This window comes from Centruroides sculpturatus, unplaced genomic scaffold (assembly GCF_000671375.1).
Source record: "Centruroides sculpturatus isolate CEXI.00-Female unplaced genomic scaffold, Cexi_2.0 scaffold356, whole genome shotgun sequence".
Classification (NCBI taxonomy): Eukaryota; Metazoa; Arthropoda; class Arachnida; order Scorpiones; family Buthidae; genus Centruroides; species Centruroides sculpturatus.
Window position 1 is genome coordinate 492,551 of NW_019384626.1, and position 27,340 is coordinate 519,890.

At 28.4% G+C, this 27,340-nt stretch overlaps 1 protein-coding gene across 1 annotated transcript in view; it reads left to right on the forward strand.

Moving 5' to 3' along the window:
• Nucleotides 1-27,340, forward strand: part of LOC111625635 (E3 ubiquitin-protein ligase UBR4-like) — a gene marked incomplete at its 3' end in the record, with an annotated part of 184,449 nt that overhangs the window by 60,345 nt on the left and 96,764 nt on the right. Inside the window, exons 23-32 of the mRNA XM_023368838.1 lie at nucleotides 743-925; nucleotides 4,965-5,087; nucleotides 6,114-6,248; nucleotides 8,353-8,444; nucleotides 13,060-13,285; nucleotides 13,363-13,402; nucleotides 15,071-15,149; nucleotides 15,717-15,807; nucleotides 17,623-17,744; nucleotides 23,544-23,656. Coding sequence (XP_023224606.1) covers nucleotides 743-925; nucleotides 4,965-5,087; nucleotides 6,114-6,248; nucleotides 8,353-8,444; nucleotides 13,060-13,285; nucleotides 13,363-13,402; nucleotides 15,071-15,149; nucleotides 15,717-15,807; nucleotides 17,623-17,744; nucleotides 23,544-23,656 — 1,204 coding nt within the window. The remainder of the gene's footprint in view (nucleotides 1-742; nucleotides 926-4,964; nucleotides 5,088-6,113; nucleotides 6,249-8,352; nucleotides 8,445-13,059; nucleotides 13,286-13,362; nucleotides 13,403-15,070; nucleotides 15,150-15,716; nucleotides 15,808-17,622; nucleotides 17,745-23,543; nucleotides 23,657-27,340) is intronic.

Sequence of the window (27,340 nt, forward strand, 5' to 3'; positions counted from 1 at the left end):
GTGAGAATCCACCAACAATGATAAGTAATCATACTTCTATTTTGCTGCATTATCATCAGTTGATTCTACACTATTAAATTTGTTTTGCCATTGAATTCATCTTTCAATAATCTGGTAATCTGGTAATCTCCTTAATCTGACATTGTCCAGCCTTACATATGTCAGATTACCAAGACTGCACTTTGGTAATTTTTTTTAATTGAAAAAATATTATTTAGATGAGAATTAAATTTTATTTTCTGTTTTTCAAAGAGATTAATTTAAAATTTAGATATTAAGTTGTAAGAATTTCACAAGTAGAAGTAAGATTTGGTAAAATATAATTTGTACTTTTAGTGGTAATTCCAAAATTCCTTTTTTGTTATGTTATAGAATAATAATAGTTTAAACAGATACATGAATGTTGTTTGTTAATGCAGAAAAGTGTAACTGTTAATTTATAAAAAATCAGATTTTAAAATTTTCATATGGCTGTCTATGCTTTTTTGTTAGTATGTAAATGCTTTTTTACTTTTTACTGTGCTGACATTATTTGTTTTGTACCCAACTTACTAATTTATAGAAATTTTTAGAAATCATATTTTAAAAATATATATAGAATTTAGCTTATTATTAATTTCAATAAAAAAAAATACAAAAATTAGTTTTTATTTATTTATTAACTTCTTTGACTAATACTCTGAAATATATTTATATAAAAATTTCTTTTTAAAAATAAATATATTATTATTTTCTTACATAGGGTATATGTGCTGTTCAATATTGTTTTAGTATTTGCTGGAGACTTTTACTTACATTACCACCCTCAATTCATTCTATGGAACTGTTGGCAACTGGTAATGCAATGCTTGATGCTTCACAAGCACTGCATGCTTTAATATGGATTACAAGAGCAGGTCATAAAGTATTTACAGGTTGGATGAAGGTAAGTTCAAACTATTTGTAATTGTATTCTGACTTATATTTCATTTTTTTTTCATTAATTTAATAGAAGTAACATTATAGTAATATTTATTTAAGAATCAAATACAGTGGAACCTCACTTAATGAGCACCTCACATAATGAGCAAAACAAATTGTAAAAAAATTACTTGCTTTACAAGCACTGTTTTGCATAATGAGTGACGAGGAGAGGGGAAGTCCTGGATTGTGTGCATGCTCCATCAGTCTGTGTTTAGCACTCGCTCCGCTAGCATCTTAGGGTCACTTGTGATCACACATCTTTCTAAGCTTGTGTGGGACTAGCAGAGGGCCACTGGGATGATCCCTAATGACCACTTACACTGCAACAGGTTGGTGAAACCTGGACTCTGATTGTCGGATGGCTTAGGAGGGCAAATCAAGTGGGGAGAATGTCGGTAAGTCGGCAGGTACAACGATAGACGACAGGTTAAACAAAATAACAAAACATTTATTGAATAGCTAAGCTAGGTTACATAAGGCAATAACATTAAATAGGTTAAATGTGGTTAAAATACAAGTTAACTATACAAAGGGCCACTTTTAACAGCTCTAATGGCTATTCTGAGAGAGAGAGTTCACAAAGCTCTAAAATACAAATACCTATATGAGGATATGACCAATATGTGTTCGTTGAATGAGCCGTAGGAATCGTAGTCGGGGCAGGAACTGTAGAATGGTGATGGAAGTTCAAAGTTGTTGTCTGTCGTATGGCAAAGTCCTTTTGGTCGCTATGTCCAGTGTATGGAGACAAAATGCACACATTAATAAGTATGACTTCCTTTGGTCGCTCAGAGCTTCCGGGGGCTTGCACTTTTATACATTCTTTGTGGGAAAGGAGTCAAGTGATTGACTTCTGTTGACACTAATGGTGCATTATGATCAACAAAATGTCAACTTTCCCACCTAATTGTGAAAACAAATGGTGACCTTTGATATAATTCTCACCAAGAGTGATTTTTCCATTGCTTACAAATTTTTTTCCGACAACTACGTAAAAATCACGAATCTCACACTTGTGTTCAGACATATTACATATAAACATCAACAACCATAGCCCATTATACAATAAACATACCAAATGATATGCCAAATTCTTGGGCTATGTAAAGGCTATAATTAAATATTAGAAATTTATTAATTTGACTAGAGGTAGGCAGTTATGCTGCCACCTTATACTAAATTTAATGACCAATTCCAAATTAAATTTCAAAATGTCTAAATTAAAAATTAATTATTTATAATTATTAAATTTAATATGAAATGGAAGCATAACTGCCTATCTCTAATCAAATTAATTAATTTCTAATATTTAATTATAGCCTTTACGTCACCCAAAAATTTGGCATATCGTTTGGCTGTTTGAGACATTTTTTCAGTTTTTTCCTCCTGCAAATCGAATTTGCATTCCAGGTTGGTTCATTCTGCGCTATAAGAAAAGATAAAGATGATTCACGTTCCTTAACAATGTATATTATATAATTTTCTTTGAATAAATGTTATACATAAAATATTTGAGTATTTTTTTTCTGGTATGGAATGCATTATCGTATTTTACATTAATTTATATGAGAAAAATTGTTTCGCTTAACGTGTGTTTTGCATTATGAGTAAGATTTTGGAACGAATTATGCTCGTTAAGCAAGGTTCCATCGTACTTCTGATTCTTTTAAATGGTCATTTTTCAAGTTTTTGTTACATGCTTTTAATGAATTAAAAAAAATTATTGATGATGATGGATGTATTATTACGACATTTCTCAACTTTTTTATGCCCAAGGATCAGTAAAATGTCTGAAAAAATTCTATAGGCCTAGTTTTTTAAACCTTTGTGGATATTACCAACATTTAGGATATACTATGTTATTTATAACAATAAATTTAAAAGCATATTCTGAATACATACGGAGTTGTAACTAATTAAATTGGAAGTAAACTATTAAAAGTGAATTATTGTCAAATGAAATTTTTAATCTTTATTAATTTAAGTCTGCTTGCAGACCATCTGTCCTATTATTGTGGATCACAGGTCGAGAAATGCTGTATTATTGCATTTATTTATAGATTTCTTTTTACCTTGCAAGTTTATGTAGTTTGACAGTAAAGACTATATTTTAATAATTTGTATTCCTAGGAACTTAAATAGAATTAGTTACAATCAGGCATTTCTAAAAATAAATAGTTTGCAAAATTAAATATTCATTGATAACTGTAGCACTCAAATTTATTGCTCAAGAAATTAATAATAATATACAAAAGTCTTAGAACAAAATTGGACATTTACTTTAAAAAACACAATAAGGAAAGTATAATGAAGAAAGAAAATTATATTTAATAGTAATTAATTTCATTTAATAAATTTGAAAATGATATAATTGTGGGCTGCAATTTAAAAAAATTGTAGACTTATAAATTACATCTGTCCATCTTTCTTTAATCTCAAGAATTGAGTTAGGTAGATGAAAGACTAGACTAGATGGGGGAAACCTTAGGGGCAGGAGGCCTCGATTAACTATATATGAACTTCCAATGCAAACCGGAAGTTGTTATTTCATTTCAAAATTTTTCCTGGAAGGAGTTGGACAGATGACCTGCACGACTCTATTGTTAAAGGAAAAGTATGATGTACAGGGGCAAGTCACTACTAATATTTTCAGGTGGAGAGCATATATTTTAAATTAAATAAATTAAAAATGTGATTAAAAATTGCAGCCCTGCATTGTGATAATGTCACAATAAATAATTGCTCATTATATTCATAGACTTTCCTTATTTTTTTTTATCTTATTATAACACAATATTTGAAAGGAAACTTTGTTTCATTCTGATTCATTTAACATTTCACACTTGATTATAAAATTATTATTTACAATAAAATATCTTGAAACAACAAAGAATTTGGGAAGTTTTTAATCAATTTATTAAGACTTGATGATGATGATATTGGTGTGTATTAAATTAAAGTATAGTCTTGTTTTATGTATAATTTGTGTTAGCAGATATTGCATAAAACAAAATTTCACATAAATTTGCACCCCAAGTAGTCCCAGAGAATTGCCTTGATACTTATACATTTACAATTAACTGGAAGACATTAAAATGAATTTAAAACATTTTAGTTGTGGTTTTACTATACTGAATAACAAAGTCTGATGAATAAACAGATTATAATTTTATTATGCTGTATTGAGTATACTACTTGAGAAAAGTATATGCAAATTAGGATATTCATCACTGAGTACTCTCAGTTCTTCATACTTAAAATATGAGAAGCTGAAGTAATAGTTTGTTGACTTGAGGCAGATTCAGTGACAATAGGAATGGGTTAATTATTCATCATCCATGAGAATAAATCATGTATAATAATACCACATAAAACAAGACAAAATTTAGTAAAATAAATGATCAATATTGAAGTAAACCTACTTCTACTATAAATTATTATTATTATAAATAACATTAAGAATCAAATGTGTGTGTAATATTTTTATTGATCATAAATAAAATATTTGAAAAATCATTAAAACTAAACAAAACATTTTTTGTATTTAATACATTTTAAATTTGAAAATTGTCAGTTAAAATGAACATAATATCAGTTGAATAAAAAGAAAACTTACAAAAAAAATAACTGTGAATTTATTGATATTATTATTAAAAATAGTTATACTTTATAAAAATATTAATTGCTATTAGTCATAGACACATACTATTATAAAATACATGGAGGAGCATTTTTAAGAGCATTGAATAATCTAATTGTTTAATTTTATTGTCACTAGTAAACCATAAAGATTTTTTATTATATATATAAAAGAAGTTGGAAAATGATTTAGTGTTTAATGTAAACATTTAATAACATTTGAAAATTATTCATAACTTTTGAATAACTTATTGAAAACAATTTGTAAAGATGTTTGAAATTTGATTCATATTAAGATCTTTATACATATTAAAAACATATTATACTGATTGTATAGAAAATCAAATTTTATTGTTATACAGGATGCATTAGTAAAACAAGGACTGACAACTCAGAAAGCAGAATATCTCTTAAGATCTATCACACGTAATGCAGGCAACGTAAAATATGATGTAAAAGTTGCTAAACAATTCATCAGTAAACAGGTAATGTATAAAAAGATTTTCTGTTGCTGTCTGATGATGTAAAACTCTTTATTATTATTGTAATGTATCGAACTATTTTTCCACTACTATTAATAATTAAATTATTAAGTAATTTGGTATATTTTAAACACATTTAATAATATCAGTTTTAAGATGTTTATATTTTTATTATTATTTACAAAGTGTATCTTTTTAATAGAATTATGCTCAAAAAAGATAATTATAAAAGATTTTTATGGTAATTAAGTAAAAATGTTTAATAGGGTTTAAGTAATTGTATAATTTATAAAAACTGATTTTAAATTAATTCTTTTAGATAATTACATAAGTAAAATAAACCATATTTATTTAAAGTAAATTAAAAATTCAAGAAAGTTAGTATTGTATAAAATGCAATATTTTAAAATTATAAATTAAACAATTTCAAATTAGATTGCCCCATTTGTTTTAAAGGATGTTTAATGCTTACTCTGTGTGCTAAAAGGCATTTTTCACTGTTTGAAATCTTAAAGGCATAACTGTTCAAAATTTTTACAAAGTCATGCAAAAATGCAGATTTTTGCTCTATTAATATGTTGCCAAACAAATATGACAGGAAAATCTAGTTATAATGGAAAAAAATCAATACGGTAAAACCTGTATAAACCAGAATTGTGCAGTACTGTATATTTTTATTCACTTCGGGCAAATTTGTTTTGAACAGTTTTTTTAACATGGAAAATCACTTCATTCTGAAGAATTTTTTATATTTAGGCAGTTTCCTGTTTTGAACAGATTTTACTGTAAATATTATTTGTTATAAGCTCATTTTATACAAATGCATAGCATTCATAAATTAGGGACAAAATGTTTTATATAAACGTTATACATACAAATTATATTAAATGTCATTCTTCATAAATTATTTTATTAATTCTTGATGGATATAGATGATAAAAATTATTCAACATTGTACTGTTTAAATTATATATAATAATATATATATATATGTAATGGCTAAGTTTTAAATCTGATTTTGTATTTCAGTTATCTCAAGGACCATCTTCATCTAAAGATTGTATTCCTAAACAACAATTACCACATTTAATAGATGTATTTGTATTAGAAACTATAATAGCTAAAGTTCAAGCATCATTAGATGAATTTTTTTCAAAACCATCAGTGAGTATTTGTTTTAATGTTATATTAATAAAGATTTTATTTCACTGAATATGCTTTATTAAATATATTTTTTTATTGCTTAATTCTGAATATTGAAGTAATAACTTTCTAATGAAATATCTAAAAGTTTTAATATATTAGCCTGAAAAACTGATTACTTTTTAAATATTTCATTTATTCATTTCATAAAAATTTTACTTTTTATTATAAGAAATTAATCTAATAACACAAATTTGAAAACTTACAACTAATAAGCATATATTAAAGAAATAAACATGGTAGATACAAATTTAATTTATTTTTAATTTAATTATTACAAAAACTACTAAATGCATTTAATAAAATTTTTGTATGAAAATAGAAAGTGTATTTAAAAAATAAGTAAAAGTAGTATTCCTTTATACAGTTTGGAATAAACATAAGAAAAAGAAATGATGATGTAATCTCAATAAATATATCTCCTCTTTTATGTCTTAAAGCTCGTAGAAAACAATATGTTAAAACATACATTTTTTTTTATGAGATTATTAAAAAAGTGAAAGCCAATAAAATAATAAAATGTTTTCTATTAAAAAATGTAAAATAAGAATTAGAATTTTTAAAATTAAATTAACAGTTTAAAAGTTAAAATTTTTGAAGAAAATCTTAGCAACATTAATAGATTTTCACCCGAACAATAAAAATTATCATTTTGTTTAGATAAGACATTAATTTATGATAATTATAACAGCTACATCAACATATGATGTATAACAAATTAGTGATTATAAAATATGCAAAATTATTTTATATATACTAATGTCATAAAATAAAGAAATAAGTCACAAGACAAAACTAGCTGCATACAACACAGTTTTTAAACCTATATTAACATATGGTTCTGAGAGTTGGGTGAGAAATAAGGGAATTGACCAAAAATTAAAAGCAGCAGAAATGAGAGTATTTCGAAAAATTAATGGTATTAATAGATGGATAGAGTGGCAAAAGCATATTAAAAATGAAGACATAAGAAAAAACCTTAAGATAACAATTATTCAGTTCAGAGTAAGCTGTGCTAATCTGGGGTGGTTTGGTCATTTGGAAAGAATGGGAGAAGACCAACTAGCCAAACAGGTATTTGAAGCTAAAATCAAAGCAAAAAACCAAAGGGACAACCTAGAAGAAGGTTGATTGATAGTGTTAAGCAGACTTCAGAGGAAAGGAATTTAACTTTATTCCGGGATAAAAACTTGTCTGTCAATAGGAGAGTTTGGAAAAAAGTAGTGGATGATAGTATAAAAGTTTGATGATTTTTTCACCATGTTGACTCCCATAAATATAAATATATATAATTAGTTTTATAATAGAATAAAGTTAATATGTTCCTGAAATTTATTTTTATTTTATTTAATTAAGCATACAGGTACAACCATGATGCAGGGAGAAACATAAAAAAATCAGAGCACAATAAACAAAAATTACTAACAATTTTCATTATAAACCTAAAACGGGGAAAAACCACATTACCATAAAGTCAACATCATGAGATAAACAATTTACCCTTTTTAATAAAAATAAATACCTTGAAAAAAGAATCAGTATCAGAAATTATTTTCCTGAAATTATTAAAAGAAAAACAAGTAACACTAAAAATTTCATCATGTGATTTTGCATGAAATTAAGCAAACATTTATATATGATTGATATTGATATACATTTTTAAGTTATTTATTAGTTTATAACAACCTTAAAACGTTGTGTGTTAATCTTATATAAAATTTCATATGTTTAACAGTTTTTGTTTTAGATAGTAATAAACATAATAAATAGGTAATTAAGCTACAGCTTAACTAATGTGATGAATAAAATGGATGATGAAAACAGAATAATGAATCAATGGTGTCTAATTTTACTTGATAAATGTATTAAATGACAGAAAGCAGGATTGTCTGTATCTTGCATATCAGATTTGTTAAAATTAAATCTTGTAGGATAATAAATTGAATACAAATAATTAAAATTATGCCTATTTTAAAATTATTAATATAAAGAATTTTATATAAATTTTTTAGGATTATCAATAATAATAATAATAATAAAATTGTTTTATTACAAAATTTAATAGAATGACAGTGGAAATAATGAAGCTAAAGAATTAGCTCAAGATATGTTTCCCATCATTCTTCAACTTGTAGAAATGTATTCTGCATGTATAAGGTAATCTTTTTGTTTTTTCATTTGTTTATTAAAACAAATGATATTCTGTATTAATATAATAATTTTATATAATAGAAGTGTATGTGTAATAATCTAACTAAAGATATTTTTTACCATAACTTTTAAAGTTGTTTTTATGTTATTGAAATGATCATATTGTTCTCCCAGAGTTACTTATTACCTGTATCATAATACACTCAATTCTGTTTTTATATGGCAGATACATTTTTGAAAAATCCATGTAAAAAAGACCCCTATCCATATTAAAAAATGAAAGATTGGTTCCAGATCTTAAAAATCAGAAAAATAATAGGATGTGTTTAAACAAAATATTTTAATTTTAGTTAATAAATCAGAGTAGAGACAATTATAACTTACTAGCAATATTTAATAAATATATATTATTTATGCACATTTTATTTTTAATTTTATTCTTTGACTTCAATAAAACATCAAAAGGCCTTTAGCTTTTAACACAAAATAAAATGCAAAACTATTCCACATTGAAAGAAATTGAAAGAAATGCAGTCACATGAAAAAATCATCAAATTTCAAAAAAAAGAAATGCTTCTGACTTCTTTCATATGATAAATTTGGAATGAAAGACTGACTGTCATTAAACATGTTCAAATAAGTCATAAAAAAACAGCCAAATCTTAATATTTACTTGTAGCAATTATAGATGCAAATTTAAGAATAAGAATAATAATAATAACATGACATTCTTACAGAACAACAAAAAATTGCTGTAGAAATCACAGGGAATGCAAAGAACAGTTACTCATAGATTCAGTCATTCTACGACAAGCACACAAACAACACAGAAACATACATATGGCATATACAGACTACAGAAAAGCATTTGACAGTGTTCCACACAGTTGGTTGCTACATATTCTACACATGTACAAAATACATCCATCACTCATTGCATTCTTCCAAAACACTATGCAGCACTGGAGAACAACACTACATCTCAGGGTTAGTAACACTTCCATACAAACAAACGAAATATTCATTAGGCGAGGAATTTTTCAAGGAGATTCCTTGAGTCCTCTCTGGTTCTGCCTAGCCCTGAACCCAATATCCAACATGTTAAACAACACGCAGTATGGCTACTATATCAGACATGAAAAAACAACACAGTTTACACTGTCACATCTCATGTACATGGACGACATAAAACTTTATGCATCCACACAAAAACAACTTCAGCAGCTTCTACAAATCACACATTCATATACTAAGGACATACAAATGGAGTTTGGCCTAGACAAATGCAAAAAACTTCACATAGAAAAAGGAATCCTAAAGAAAGAAGATTTTGCACTTGGAAATGGAGACGTTATTGAATCCATGGAAGAGGGCGAGTTCTACAAGTATTTAGGATTCCAACAGGCCAAACTAACAGAATATACACAAATAAAGCAAAGATTAATTAAACAATACCAAAGTAGGTTAAATGCTATCCTGAGAACACAGCTAAATGCAAAACACACAGTTAAAGCAATAAACACATATGTCGTCCCAGTACTCACATACTTTTTTCGAATTATACATTGGATTCACACAGATCTCGAGCAACTCCAAAGGAAAACAAGAACAACACTTACTAAGCATAAACAACATCATCCTAAATCCACAGAACGGTTAACCCTTCCACGTAAAGATGGAGGACGTGGCCTGATTGACATAGTTAACCTTCACTACAAACAAATACAGTCACTGTGAGAGTTTTTCTACAGGAAACAAGAAACATCACAGTTATATAAAGCAGTAACTCTAGCAGACTCAAATAACACACTATTAAACTTACACTCACAACATACAGACATGACACAACATATAAAAAGCATAGACAACATTAAGCAATTATGGGCTCAAAAGGCTCTCCATGGCAGGCATCCTTACGACCTGGCCCAGGATTTTGTTGACAAAACTGCGTCAAACAGCTGGTTAGATCGGGGATGCCTCTTTGGGGAGACTGAAGGATTCATGATTGCCATACATGATCAGGTCATAAATACTAAAAACTACAGAAAACACATACTCAAAGATACAACACTCACAAATGACACATGCAAAAAATGTCACATCATGCCAGAAACTATACAACACATTACATCTGGGTGCAAGCTCTTGGCACAGACAGATTATTTATATAGACATAATCAAGTAGCAAATATAATATAACAAGAGCTTACAAAGAAACACAAATTATTAGACATGCACGAACCATACTACAAATACATTCCACAGACAGTATTGGAAAACAACATGCACAAAATGTATTATGACAGAGCTGTAATCACAGATAAAACAATTTACCACAACAAACCAGACATTACACTCATTGACAAACATAATAAAATCACATACATTATAGACATAGCCATTCCAAACACTCACAATGTACTAAACATATACAGTGAAAAAAATCAGCAAGTACGCAGAACTTGCCCAGAAAATAAGGCATCTGTGGAAGATGGATAGGGTGCTTATTGTACCTATCGTTCTCTCCTGTACAGGTGTGATACCACACACACTACACAAAAGCCTGGGAACGTTACAATTGAATAGAAATACATACATAACACTACAGAAGGCCACTATATTGAATACATACATGTCATATTGTTAGGAAATTCCTTAATACAGATACTGACATGCTTATTGTATTTCAGTTTTTGGTTGCTATGCCTTGACTCTGGTCTGGCATAGTTCACAACCACCGGTATCAACTAAGTATAACCCACTAAATACTGTATAATAATAATATTAATTTTCTAGAAAAGGTGTGTGAAAAAAATCCTCGTTTGATTTGAATTCTAAGATGAAAGATATTTATTTTAGAATTCAAATCAAATGAGGATTTTTAAAAAGATATATTTATTGATATATATTAGATCAAAATAAATCATGTAAAAAGAGAATTAAATTCTCTTCAGACTATTAAATGAAAATCATGTATAAACATAATTAGGTGTATTAAGAAAAGTGATAAAAGGTAACTCTAATCTATACTTCAATACAGTCAATCCCCCTATAAGACGGTAGATACGTTCCATTCTTTATGAATCAATTTTGTAGGAATCACAGCCTGACACGTGTGAACTTCATGGACTACGGCTGTTTGAAAGGTTTTCTTCCATAAAATTAATCGATTCTAGACTAATCCGACTCAATATTTCCAAAATACGTATATTTTTTTTTGGAAATAATCCGTATAAACTACACTATAAACAAAAAATTGTAGGATTACTTACTGAGTGTGCACCATTCGACATTGCCGTTGCTCAAGCTTGTTTTCGTCACGGAACAGCGCAGCAAACTGCAGCCGCGATTTCTGATGTTATTTTTCTGCGAAAACTTCGCTGAACTTTGGAGACATCATTAATATGAATAATTTTAATCGCTGTTGAATAAGAAATGTTTCTTTCACAAGAAATGTATAAAATTACAGTACTGTATTAGACTTACGGCACCTAATTTACATACTGTACAGACAATAGCTCACCTAAACACTCCATAGCATGACGCTAGACGGCGGAAAGTATATATATAATTATAATAAAGTTACAATAAATTAAGTTAATATATAATTATATATACAGTACCTAATTTATATATAATTATATGTACAGACGATACTAAACTCAATTTACCCACCTAAACTGTCTAAACTGTCCGTAGTATGGCGCTGGAAGGCGGAAAGTAGTTCGGCTGCCCGATGACGTTTTACGTAATTATAGGAGTTTTTTTTACTGTTGTTTACAGATACCGCCTCAATTTTTTCACCGTCTTGTAGGAATCGTAATTATAGGAACCCGTCTTATAGGGGGATCTACTGTATATAAGTGTATTCACAATGTTCAATGTTAACTCAGGACATTCTTCAATATTTTAATTTTTGAAGTTAGACTATTTACAAAAACATATTAATATTTTCGAGTCTATCATTAAATCCTTTTCACACAACCACAGAAGACACAGTTGTATTGGTTAGAAGATAAAACTTCTTTAAAAGACAAATAATAAAAAGTAAAAATTCACAATGTTTAAAAATGATAAAACGCCAGCCTTTTATTGTAGGATCTGACGTTTTATGCATTAAAAAGTTAAGGATCTTCTCACCAACCATCAAGTCCTTTGCCAAATTTTATAACTGGTTCATCCCTCTAGTGGCAGTTAAGAGTAAATCCTTTTCATTTGCATAAACATGGTTGGTGAGAAGATTCTTAAGTTTTTAATGCAAAAAATGTCAGATCCTACAATAAAAGGCTGGCATTTGAACATTTTTAAACAGTGTGAATTTTTACCTTTTATTATTTGTCTTTTAAGGAAGTTTTATCTTATAACCAATACAACTGTGTCTTTTGTGGTTGTGTGAAAAGGATTTAATGATAGACTCAAAAATATTAATATGTTTTTGTAAATAGTCTAACTTCAAAAATTAAAATATAAGTGTATGTTGTTATGTAATTAGAATAAAGAATAATATTTTATTAAAATTAAAGTAGAAATTTATTTTTAGAGTAAGATGAATTAAAATTTATAATTTCTTTAAGTGGATTTTGTTCATATGTAACCTAACTGTAATCGTCTTGGTTTCCAGATGGTCACTCCTTTATCAGATGGCTGATAATGTTGGGACTGTTGATGAAGCTACAATTCCCAATTTGAAAACATTACAAGCATACGATATCATAATTAAAATGGCATCTAGTCGATGCACAAAATTATCAACATTTACTTTAGCTGTTGCTGGTCATTTGCCAGCAGGACTTCGTAGTGCATTAGACAAATGGAATTCTTTCAATGTGACAACAATAACTTGGGTATAATTGATATTATATATATTTTATATACTCTAGTGTAAGAAATAATTGTTTTATATATATATATATATATAAATATATANGCTACGATTGAAAATTCACATATAACATCACTTTCTGGTATAAAGATTTTTACTATAAATATATATAATAATTTATTTTTAATATTTCATATTAAAATTTTAAAAATTTCTTCCCAGATGTTCATATGTTAGATTTTAGCATACTTAAATATTGTAATTTGTGACATTGCATTATTAAAAGTTTTAAACAAAATAAAACAGATTATCATATTTTATGAGATTACTTGTATAATTGTATAGTAGAATAAAAACTAAATTTTTTGAAATTTATATTAAATATGTAGCAAATTATATGATATAAAATAATATAACTATTATGAATCTCTTTTGTTTGAACAAGAAAATTTAATAGTCCATTCTTGTTTATTCAATATTGAGATAACAGACACCAACATTGTTTTTCCTTATACTTTAACCACATTTTTCTTTATTATAATTTATATTGAGGAGTTTTTATCTTTTTATTTAAAAAGAAACTTTTTGAAGTTTTTCATTTTACTCTTGGTTTATATTTTTTGTTAAAGCTGTGGTTTTTTAATATATATTTTCATATTTGTATACTTTTTTTAGTGTTTTGTTGTTACTGGTTTGTAAATCTATTTTCTTCTCTTTCTTTGTGTTGTGTTTTAGATCTACTTTTTATTGGTTTTTGCTATATAATACAACAAATACAAAGAACTTGTATTATATAAGAATTCTGTCATTCTTTTTTAACTCTAGATATCAAATACTTTAATTAAACGATAAAATTTCATAAAATATAAACATTGATAAAATATTTTTCTATTCTTTGTTTTTATTAATGCCTATATTTCATTATTAAATAATTTAGCAATTTGAATGAAAAAATGATTAATTTAGCTTAGAATTCAATCTTCAATTTTGATTGAATTCAATCTTCATTGTTGATTGAATTCTAAGCTAAATTAATTTTTTTTTTCATTCAGCAGTTTGTATAATTATCATAGTCATTCAGCATTCAACATTCAGCAGTTTGTATAATTATTTAATTTATTATAAGTGCAATTTTCTTCCTGACAAAACATTTTCAGATGAATCTGTTGTGTTGTTTACTAAAATAAGTTTAATTTTAGTTCAGTAGCAGTATCATAAAGATAAGTTTTTTTTTGTTTTTTGCTTTTTAAACTAAATTAGCAATTTAAAAATAGAAATAAAACACTTTTAGAATTTGAAGATTTGTATATGTATTTTAAAACATCCTTTTTCAAAAAATTTTTTAAAGTTTGTTAACTATCTATGAACAATAATGTGTAAATTCATTAATGGCTAATTATTTGTTCTTAAATACAAGTAATTTGATAGTATTTTTATGATAAAATGTATTCAAAAATGTTTTTTTTTTGTTCCTCAATAAAAGGTTATACATGTTCAAATCTCTGGCCTCAAACTTTGTTATTTTCTACTATTTTTAAGTTCTTACATTCTCTTTTACACTATCAGATTAATAGTTTTTTTTTTCTTAGCATCTTTTCAACATGTTCAAAAATGTCTCTTAAATATATTTTGTTCAATTTAAGAAGACAATACATATTTAATTACAATGAAACATTGTTCTTTGACTAAACAGAGAAAATTTGAAATATGTTATTTTTTAAATAAAACATAATAAATAATCTTTACTTAATTGAAATGAATTAATTTTATTGTTTAATTTAATAAAAATACCTCTGATTTACTATTTTAGCTCAAGCTGTTTTCACTACTAGTCCAAGTTTGAAGCGTTTACTTCATGCATTAGTTCGATTTGCAGGCGATCTTATTGTGTAAGTATAATGATATTTGTTAAGTTTGTATAATAACAATGATGACATATGATTACCCATGTTTGATATATCAGTTTTGGCCCAGTTTATATTTAATTCTTGCAAGTTTTTAATATATATGTAAAAAACTTTTGCTATTTTGATACAGAAATTTGTAATTAAAAAGAAAGTATTTACATGTTGATTAAAATTATAGATTTTCAAATTTCTGATAAAATATTGGATTAGGGAGCAAGTAATTCTATGTTATGGCATGTGTTCCTTCTACTTATTGAATTGTTCTTATAACTTATGATATATAAGAACTTATATTTCTTTATAATTGCTAAATCTTTGAAAGTTTACATTAAGTTGTTTTAATCTCTATTCCTGTGCTGTACACTGGCAATGTTTAAAAAATGGGTATCATTTTTGCCAGTTTCTATGTAAATGAATTGAAATATTCTGTTTTGATAGTTGATATAGTTATACATAAACTGAAATTGATTATATTGTTTAAACAAATGATATTGTCTCAGTATTATATTATAATCTTAATTAAACTTTTATCTTTTACATTATAAATAGTTGGTGTCCTGGAAATTCAAATTCTAAAGAAATGATACGTGTGTTGTTACCATTATTAGTTGATGCCAGTACAGAATCTCTCTTTGATTTTGTAAGTTATCACTTTTTAATATTTGAAGATTTTATGAGTTTGATTTAATAATAATTAAAATAAGCTTCATGATTATCTGATTACTTAATTTCATTTAATACAATTTTAGAAACTATATTCAACTGCTTTTGAGCTTATATAGATATCTGCAAGAGATTTTTAGAATAGTTTAAAATGTATGACAATAAATAGTTGCTAAACAACAATCTAATAATTGAATAGTTTATAGAATTTTAGAAAAACACACAAAAAGTTTAGATAATTTTATTACCTACTTTATTGTGCTTGAACAATCATTAAATGAAAGCACAAATTAAAATCTGATGATTGAACTACAGTAGAGTGTCATTTATCCAAAAGCCAGTTATCTGAAATGTTGGTTAACCGAAAACATTCCAGTCGACAAATTTAAATTTTCGCTAGTACTGTGGCGCTGCAATCTTTGGCTATATTTTGGGCTACTCCAATATTTTTTTTTTGTTGGTGTGTGTGTTTTAGCTGGCAGCACTGGCAGTTTTGTGTGGTGTTTTTCTGAGGACTGTGTGTCGTGCTGAATCGAACGTTTCTGATACTAGATTAACTTCTAAATTATAATTTTTTTTTGTTTTTATATTTTTCAATATATTTATTTTGTTTGTAAAAAATAAAGAAATAATTTTTAACGATACAATAGCCACAACTATTATTTTAATAAGTTTACGTTAGGCTTAACAGTGATGAAAATTCAACGCAAAGTGACACACAATGGAGAAAAATTTCAACATGGGATAGGTTAATATATTTTTCATACATTATCGGTTATCCGAAAAATAAGTTATCTGAACAACCTCAGTCCCCAATTGATTTGGATAAACAATTCTCTACTGTATTATGTTTTCTGACTAGGAATGCTATCTTCTACTTTTTGAATTTTAAAATGAAATTTAAAAAAACCATATATAATTTTTACTTATGGGAATTTCTGTGATTGTTTTTGTTTTTCAAAAGAAAAATTTGCAATTTTAAAATTTATTGAAAGAGTGCACATAATTTAATTTAGCTTTAACTTTTTGTGTGTTTGTGTTATTTTGCAAAATTAATATACCAATACAGAAAATTTGGCTATTATTTAAAAACAAATTTTTAAATTTTTTGTTACATTTTGGCTATTATTTTACTAGTATAACTCAGAGTGAAATCTTATGTATATTTATATATTTTCACAATAAATTATTTTTATTGAATTGAAATACAGTTCATATTTGTGTTGATTTAAACAAAGAGGTCTGACTTTGTAAATAGCACTAATACTGTAGAGAATTCTCTTTTGGAAAATTTTATAAAATATTTTCTTTTCTCATCTCAAAAATGAACATATATTTTTGCATTGTAACTATATTAAATAGTCAAATTTTAATTAAATTTTGAAAAATTACAGAAATAAAACTTTTGACTTTTCCTGAGCTATTTTTAAATGAAATAAACTAATTCATAAATAAATTTGATTATAGAAATAGGAGGTATTAACAGCATTGCTGCTATAAGCATTGAATTGATTTATTGATCAATTTCTACTTAGCTTAAAACTATCCCAGTAAAAATTCTAGCCATTTTGGCCATTATCTGTTTAAATTCTTAGGCTTAGATTGAAATTTAGATGTGGGAAATAATCAGACGACAAAAAATTTATTTACAATAGATTAGAATATATTTATCATTTACATATGAAGTACTAATGATTCTGATATATATTTTTTGTAGATTTAAACTAATATTTAATTATAAAGCTATTTATGCTTTGATTTTTATTGTTCTTAATAATTATATAATTTACAGACTACTTTAGCATTAGAGCATCTTGTTGGTTCACCTGATAGTGATGATTTTTTAATTCATCTTTATTTGGAAGTTTTGTCTTGTAGCTATGAACTGTTGATTGATCATTCAAGCAAAGAAAGGTAATTAGTGAACAATGTTTCAAACAAATATATTTTTAATTTTTTGTTTTTAAATTAAATTTTAATTATCTGTATAAGATACAAATACAGGTGCAATGGAATTCAAATTTAATTTTATATTGAAATGTCTTCATCATCATTCTAGTGCCATATTAATTTCTAATCTATAATTATATATCCAAAATATAGCCCAATCATTTATGGCAGTTGTAGGTGTATTAGTATATACTGTAGTTAGATAACATTTATCACTAAGCCAAATGATCTTTGTAATTAATCAGGCTATTATTATACTATAATTAATAATTAGAAACTAAGCAATTTGGTACTAGACGTAGATGCTAGTGTGAGAATATGGGCAAGGGGACAGAGCCCTCTAATTGTCGGATTAGCGAGATCCGCTCACAGTGTCACTGGATAGCTTTCTATCAAGTGGCGAGGGGGTTGAGAAAGTCGACAGTTGTCCGTGCGTGCAATGATAGACAGGTTTAAAGGTTAAACAAACAAAGAAGGAATTTATTATATAACTAAAGCTAATTTACAGGAGTATACATAAGGAAGTTACTGATTAATGCTTAGATGCAGATAACACATAAATCTATCTATAACAGCGATCTAACTAGTAACCTTGTTGCATGCCTAACCTCTAGAGTGAGAGAGTTTACAAAGGTTATTGCACACAGATATAACTTTAAACCCCTTAACGACCACCTGTAATTAATTATGATGTAATTAAGCATAAAAAATACTTAAAACTGAAAAAAACGAAAGAAATGCCTTAATTTTGAAGAGAAAGCTTCAAAGTTTATTTTCCTTTGTCTCGCCTTTCTGTGAAATTTAACACCGATGAGTCATTGTTTACACAGCTGGATGACCTTGAACACAGCTGGAGTCCCATTTCCCCCCACAGCTGGAGTCCCCCCGAGACATATATGAGAATGCCCCGGGAAATGGGACTCCATTTCCCGGGGCATTCTTATATATGTCTCGGGAGGACAAGGGTTTAAAGTAGGGTGAATATGACCGACACGTATATTTTTAAATATTTTTTAAAAAGATTTTAATTGCGATTTCCGACCCCCCTAATTAATTAAATTTATATAAAATAAAATATATTAATTTAAAAAATTTAAAAACTTTTGGAGGTCGTTTTTGACATCAGAAACTAGCTTTAAATAACTTTACCGAAGTCAAATCCGTGCGCTACAACTTAGGAGCCATGAAATAAATTTGATAAAAAACTCCCATTAAAAAACAATTAAGCCTTAATCGAGCCTTATCAAAGGCTCATTAAAATCGCGATAAAATTTTTTCGCGCGGACAAAAAATTTTGAAAAAATTTGGGGACCTAAAAAACATTCCAAAAATTGAAAAAAAAAATTTTTGTCAAAAGTGGCCTTAACTACCAAATTTTACGTAACGCTATGTAACCTTGACGAGTTATCTCATCATTGGGCATTAAGGGGTAATTAATATGATGTCAGAACACGGTATGCGACAATCTTTCTGGACTATGGCTACTCAGTGCGTTTTACCTGTCAATGTGTCAGCCATCTTGTTTTGCCAGTGTGGTTAATATAGACCTGACGCCTCTCGCTTAGGGGGGTCGACCTTAGGTGAAAAGGTTACGACCCCCGCCTTGCCCGTGATCTGTCAGGATGATGCGAGAAAGTCTTTTTACGTTTGGGAGTAGTTGTTTGCTGGATGCTGGGAGACTCACACAGAGACCGAATTTACAAAATTAAAGTGTTTATTTTTAGAAAGGCATGCTTACAATGATCAAAACAATCGGGATTGTAGCCTTTACTCCTACAATCCCGATCTATGTCGACCGGACTGTTTTCTTCCAACCTCCCCGTGTCCTCAAAGCTATAACTAGAACGGGCTTATAAGTATTTACTAACGATTCCTCCAACTTCCATCAAACCTAAACGCGTTTTCTCAGCAGCTGCATATATGTGCAACAAATTGAGAAGCAGACTTGGTGATGAGACACAGGATGCATTGTTATTTCTCAGATCATATTTTCGCAATTCAAATTAGAATGTTCCTATTAGATTAGTTTTCTTTATATTTAAGAAAAATGTGACTGATTAATATTATTTTTAAATACTTTTTGCTAAGAAACTTACTTTACTACCTACTTACTAGGTTGTTATATGAAAGTAGTCTATTTAGTCGATGTTAAGAGAGATTTTTGTTAATTTTCAACGTTTATTTGCATAGTTTGTTACATAAAGGTTTTTTCAATTTATGTGAGTTTAAAGAGATCTCAGTGATGCTTAAAAAAGAATAAATTTAACATGAAGACTGAGTGATTTTAAGTCTGGTTAGTCTGACTCTGAGTCTGATTAGTTAGAGTGATTAAATTAGCTAGGTGTATACTGTAAAATATGTTGATTTTTGTATAAATTTTGATTTGTTGATTTCTGTAAGATTTTCTTAGTTTTTATTAACCCTCAATACTGAAATGATCCCGGGATTGACTAAGTATAATCCCGAAATCCCGGGATTAGAAATAAGGACCGGGATCGAATTCCTTAATCCTGAGGTACCACTGTAAATAATTTAGGACATTCTGGAAGAAAAGAACTAGCCTGAAGTGGGAGTTTAACCCACAACCTCTGCTTACTGTGCAGTGTGTGCTTGCCTGTTATGCCTTACAGACCCCAAACAAGTTTTTGCTTCCAGACATATTTAGATATAAATATTCACAGTTATTTATGGTGTGGCTGGAGCAACTCCTATGCCTGTAGCCTATGTACTTTTCCACTATGGCATTCACCCAGCTATTGCATTACTCAGCATGGTATATGTATATGTATGTATGTATATGTATATATATAAAACAACATATCTCAAAGTACAGTCACAATCAACAAAAGTTTTAATGTCCGATAAAATTTAATGCAAAAATTGACTAATGTTTTTTTTATCTTAAACAAGATCTACATCAGGTCAACATTGTATTCCAAATTGAAATGCTCAGAACACACGTTTTTAAACAATTAGATCATAAAATATAACTACAGGTAACCCCCGTATAACACAGCACTTCTATAGCACAGATTCACTCTAACACGGTTCGAGAATTCGGTAAAATCCTCATGCAACATGAAATGTAATAAAAATACTAAATACTTAAGTATAATAGTTCACGAAAATTATCATTTTTGTGAACTATTAGTACTTAAGTATGTAAATTTTCTTCTCCACCTTCTTGATACACGTAATCCTTTTCGAAACTTGTTTCAGTGTTGCCAGATCTTGACGCTTCTGATTTTGTGTTGCCAGATGTTTTCCCCTTATTTCATACTTGCTTTATTCTTCATAAGTGCTTAGCACCATATAAGGAAATTTTAAAGATCTTTTAACTAAAGGCAAGCAATCTAAAATAACATATTTTTTGCAAAAGGTAGAGTTTGGATTTGAAGATAATGCAGAAAAATGCTCAGAGGATAAGGATATCGTCCCAAAAAGAAAACGCCCTCGGTTAATAGTGCTTAGTGATGACAAAGAAAACATTGTTTAATTTATATTAATATGTATCGCTTAAGAAAATTTTAATAAAGATATTTATCTTAATTATGAAAATATAATAGCATGTTTTTTGATTTTTGGAACCTAACCCCCCTTTTCGTACTAGTTCTTTGTTTCGTATAACACGGTAATTTTTTGGAACATAACTCCTGTATTATACAGGGTTACCTGTATATAAATCAAACATATAAATATACAAAATTGGTGGTATTTTTAAAAATTATAAAATTATATCTTATATAAATATAATCTTATATAAATATAATATTCTTATTTTGTAATATGTTATATATTACAAAATAAGAATAATTAATTTATATCAGTATTTCCCAGGTTTTTATAAAGGCATTACCTTGCATTTGAGACACTTTTTTCATCTTTAAAATTAATACAATTGCCATTTAGGCCAGCCTTGTATGTTTCTATTGCTTCTAAAACCCTGTGGTCGGTTTGAAAGGATTTTTTGATTAATCTGGCATTTTGGAAGTTGGCTTGTATGCTGGTCTCAGTGGAGTAAATTGACAGAGTGGTGGTATGTTTTTTATTTAAAATATCATAATGATGCTCTTGTATCCTTTTGTGTATGGAATGCATAATGGACCTAATGTACACTGTATCTCTTTCAAACCTGTTATCCCTTACTGGAACACTGTACACTCCTGGAGTCCTACATTTATTGGCCTTGTCTTTTCCATTGTGTAGTAATTTATAAATCGTGGAGACTTGCTTGTAGGTTAACCTGCTTGTAAGTTACCCACTTTTTCAGCAATTTCTTTGTATAAGAAATGTAAACTATGGTCTTATTTAATCACCGTGTATCTGGGGTTAAGGTTATATGTTTGATCACCATTATTGGAATCCTGGTTGTTGGAATTGTTGATTAGGGAGTATCAATTGAAGTAAGTGTGAGCTAAATTATGTATCAGGTCTCTCTTATAACTATGCTTTATAGCTATAACCTCTAGATGGCCCTAATATCTACCTCTAGAACCAAATTATTTTCTTTCCAATTATTAATTATAGCATAATTAAAGCCTGATTGATTATGGCAATAATTTGGCTTAGTATCAATACATAAGGCTTTGAAATGTTCATATATAACATTTATCATAAATACAGTTTATTTTTATTTATTGAAATTTTATATTTTATAAATGTTTCAATATATGAACTTAATTACATTAACACAAAATATTATAAGAATATCATGAAAAATCAGTAAAATAACTGATAATTGTAGAATTAATTTTACATATATATATCAACCATTATTTATACTGTGTTATAGGCTTCAGTATAGTAGCAATCAGTTTACAAGTCTGTGTGGTATTAAAAAATAAAAATACAAGGGAAAAAAAAATTTGTTTACCTGGTAAAGATAAATTATCTGCAATTTGTAATAATGTATTTCATAATGTATTAACTTACTAATTAAATGAAACTGAGACTTCTTTATATTGTTTAATTTGAATTGAAGATCAAAAACTGGTAAAAGACTAATAATTTAAATTAAGAAATGATATAGGCATAAAGATTTTAAGTATAAAGATTAAAGGCATAATATTTATTTTCAGTCTTAGTTGTATATTTAACTTTATTTATCCTCATTTTCACCATCATAATTATACCAAAACTAATATTTCTACTCATAACTGTTGACTATATTAATCACTAACAAAATCAGCAAAATGTATAGTAACTGGTAAATGAAAGTTCCCTGAACTGCACAGTTTGTGTCACTAAATTAGTTTTGATTAAACTACACACCAACTTTTTGTCATGATTTTTTTGGTAAAAGTGCATGGATTATTCAAGTAAATATGGCATATTTAATATAATTAAAACCCAGAACAATAATTTCTTTTGAATTAAAATGTAGACAAAACACTATAAAATTCAGTTTTTTTCCTATTTTGTTGCAATTTTATTAATTGTATTTAAAAACTGTTACAAATAAAATTATAATTAATTACAATTTTATTTGCAACTGTTAATTGTTAAAATTGTGAAAACATTAGTTTTGCTTGCACAACTTTATTAATTACAACTTTATAATTGTAACTAACCAGAAGGTCGCTTATTGTCTTATAACACTTTTTTCATGGTGAAATGGAGGAGAGTCTCCAAATAAAGATTTATCTATTGTTGTTGTTAAAAGTCAATATTATGGCATTAATTTTAATTATACAGTATAAATGTTTTTGAATTTGAATAAATTCTTATTATTTTTTGCTGTTTGTTAATTTAAACTATTTACAGTGATGTTGATGAGCGTATATTACACGAATGTTTAAAATTTATGGAAAGTTTATTGGATAAAGCGCCTGGAAAAAAAGCTTTGGAAAAATTCTTTGCAGATAATGAAGATAAAGGTAGAATGAGATAATTTTTCTATTTACAATTATCAGACATGTAGTAATAAAAGATACATTACCACAAACACACACACACACACACACACACACACACACACACACAAATAAAAACTTTTTTAATTATGTTTGTTAGTTTAAGTATGACAGTGTATGACAGTATTTATGACAATGTTTAATAGAAGTACATTGAAATTCCAGATCTGTTTCTTAAGCATTCAGATAATTACCAGTCCAAACAATTTGTTGCTTTATGGCAAGTATAAAGATAATCTTACTTTATCTTGTGTCAATAAGTTAAAAGCTTAAGTGCCGGGTGGCTAAGGCAATTAAGAAGTCAGCTTTATTCTATTGGATGGCCAGGATTGAATCTGGATGATAAATCCTAGAAATTTTTCACAGATGGGCTGTCCTAGATATATTGGGCTTCATTACCATCTTGCTACCATCATTATGAGTCTGGCTGAATTTATATTGGGTATTATTGTAGATTCTTTCAGTGCCCACAGCACAGAGTTTATAAAAAAGAAAATAAGATAAAGTTACAAGTTTTTGTCACAAATTTAACTTATACACTATATGAAGTATGTTTTATATTTACTATGTTTCTGATTATTTTTTCTTTGTAAAGATTATAAAAAAATAATCAGCAACTAGTACTTGTGTATTATTTCCATTTCTACAATGCAAGTGCCATTTAATGATTATTTTATTGCTATGTTCATGCAAGATTTTACGTTAGAGGTTCATGCAAGGTTTTGCATGTGAGATTGTTTAAACCTTGCATGAATGTGTGTAATTTAGGGACCCTCCAACTTTGGCCTGTGAACCAAATATGGTTCCTGAAGCATATTTATATTTTTCATTCTGGCCCATATAGCTTGTTTTTATTGACTTGTTTTATCAACATTTGAACTAGTTTAAATTATACTGTACACAGGGGTGGCCAACCTTTTGCATACCATGCGCCAATTTTTTGATAGACGAGTTCACATGCGCAGTGGTGTACCGTGAGTGTTAGCAGCCCGGGGCGGAGAAAAATTTCGGCCACCCCTTATTTAGGTATTTCAATTTATAAGACGAAAATTCAGATTTGCCACAGAACAAGCAATGAAAAATGAAGTTGCAGTGTAGCTACCCGTATAAAATAGTTCTATATGACATCAGTGGTGTACTTGAACACGAATGCATCGTCATGAACACGAATGCAAGGTCAACAGATCGATTGCACTGAATTGTGTAAGAAATACACTTGCCAAGACACACTGTAAAAAATTAATTTTTTATGTAATATTCATAATTGCAATGAAGCCAAATCTGGCAATGTTGCTCGGAACCGACTGAAGCGCGCCTTGTAGTNCGTATACGGAATTATATCCTATTCGTAATTTTTCAAATGAACAAATTTTATTTTCTTTCATCTGACAGCATTGCCTTGCTATTATTGCAAAATTCACACTGATTCAGGTGATGACCTTTTGTGAATAGTCAATGGCATTCGGATAATGACCTTGATTATTAACAAAAACATTGTATGGACTAATGTATTTTGTGAACATACCCTACTCTCTACAAGTAAATAATTATGGTTTCTCTGGTTTTTATAATGATTTTAATTCATATAAATTTCAATCTAATTTTTTTTGTATCTGTCCTATAAGACAACCCTGGATTTTGGAGGTCTTTTTTTATGATTCAACTATCGTCTTATCTGCACAGATATACAGTAAATTATTTTGCAAAAGAAAATAACTAATAAACATTAAATATAATTTGATTTGCAATTATTGACTTGTCATTCAGTCACACTGGAAAATTTAAAGACTAAATTAGAAATAAGAAATTTAAGAACTTTTAAATATAATTTTTTTTGCAATTATTGACTTGTCATTCAGTCACACTGGAAAATTTAAAGACTAAATTAGAAATAAGAAATTTAAGAACTTTTGACCTATAAAATGATAAAGAAAGAAAGAGTGAGTTTGGAATGAATAGGATTCATATAATTTCACTTATTAACATTGATATGAAGAACAGTTTTTTTTATACAGAAATGACATTAATATCATAAGGAATAGTTATAGAGTTTACAATGTTTATAAAATAGGGAGAGAGAAATGTTACTGCTGAAATATTTTATTTTATTATTGGTGTGATTTATATAATAAATGAATTTGATAGGAAGATGTTAAATATTTATAGATTGTCTGAGTTGGTTTTTATGTGAAAATAACTGGAAATGTGAATTTTTCAGGATAATTTAGACAATTATATTTCTGCTTTTTGTTTAAAGTTTCTTTTCAAGTAGTAGGAAAAAAATATCTAAAAAGTTAGAATGCTTAAATGATTGGATGTTGCCAATTAGATAACTGAATGTTGGTAAAGGCATCAGTCTACCACTCTGGGATCCTCCACCAGATTGAATACAGGTGGAGGATCCCTGGAATTTGAGTTGTCTCTCCTGAATATGTTAGGCCTCTTCACTCACCATCCAGTGTCCCATTTTAAGTCTGGCCAAACACATTATAGGCATGAAAGAAAGGCTCCTTAGTGGGCACTAAGGAGCCTTTAGAGAGATCAAATAATTGGGGGAAAAATGATTAGATGTAATTGGAGAAATGAAGTTTCTGAGTAATCTTCTGGTTTTAAACTTGCAGTGAAGAAAAACTTGTGATGTTCTTTCTCAATTCTGTTTGGTTGAGTTGGTTTCCGTGTGTATCACGATTTGATGTAGTGATCCAGGTTTGATGGAAAGCACACCTCCATACTCATATTGATAATATTTACAGTTTATTTAGATTCTATATGCAGAAAGTACAATTTCGAAAACATAATATATATATATGATAACAATGTGTGGTGACTCACTAGATTGGTTTCCGGGAACTATTAAACTTTGGAGAGGCTCACTCAGCTTGTGGAGTTGGCTCAACTGCACGGTCCGTCCAATCTCCGCACTAACTTGTCCCTGAGATGTTTACCAGAGGAGAACATTCTCTCTATGCTCAGTGGGTATCCCAAGTGACTACCTGCAAGAAGGGCAAGAGACTGGTACACGTCTCTTGCCCTTCTCTCCTCCTTCTCTCGTTTGCCCCACAATTTAAGGGTTTTTTGGACAGGGACTTCTGACCAATCACAATTCTTTCTTGCCTGAACAGCTTACACTCGGGTCCGCCGTCATCCGATGAGAGTGGAGCTTACATAAACGTCTACCACTTGTTACATTCAGTTGTTTACCATATGGCAAGTGGTCTATCGTCTAACCACAGGTGGGTCCAATTGACAAAGTCAGCACTTTCTTTGTTTTCCTTCTGTTTACAAGTCAACACCTTACAAGTAGTATATTGACTGACCGCACATGAGTCCAATTGACAAGGTTGCGCTTCTTTTGTTCCCTCTCTGCTAAAAGGGTCAATACTTTACACTTGCCATCTCTTTTCAATTCAAATTTTCCTAATTACCCTTAGGTGATGTATGATTTGATTGTGACATAGAGGTTTACCTATTATTTTTCTGGTCAATGAAGGTGGCACCTTAATGAGGTTTCACTCTATAAAATTAATATTTGTTACATTACTTTTAAAATATTCTTTGAATAATCTGTTACAAATTTGTGTAGCTTTAGATTTGCTAATAGTTTTTAAATAAAGGTTAAAAGTTAAAATCTATAACAGAAACTCGTAA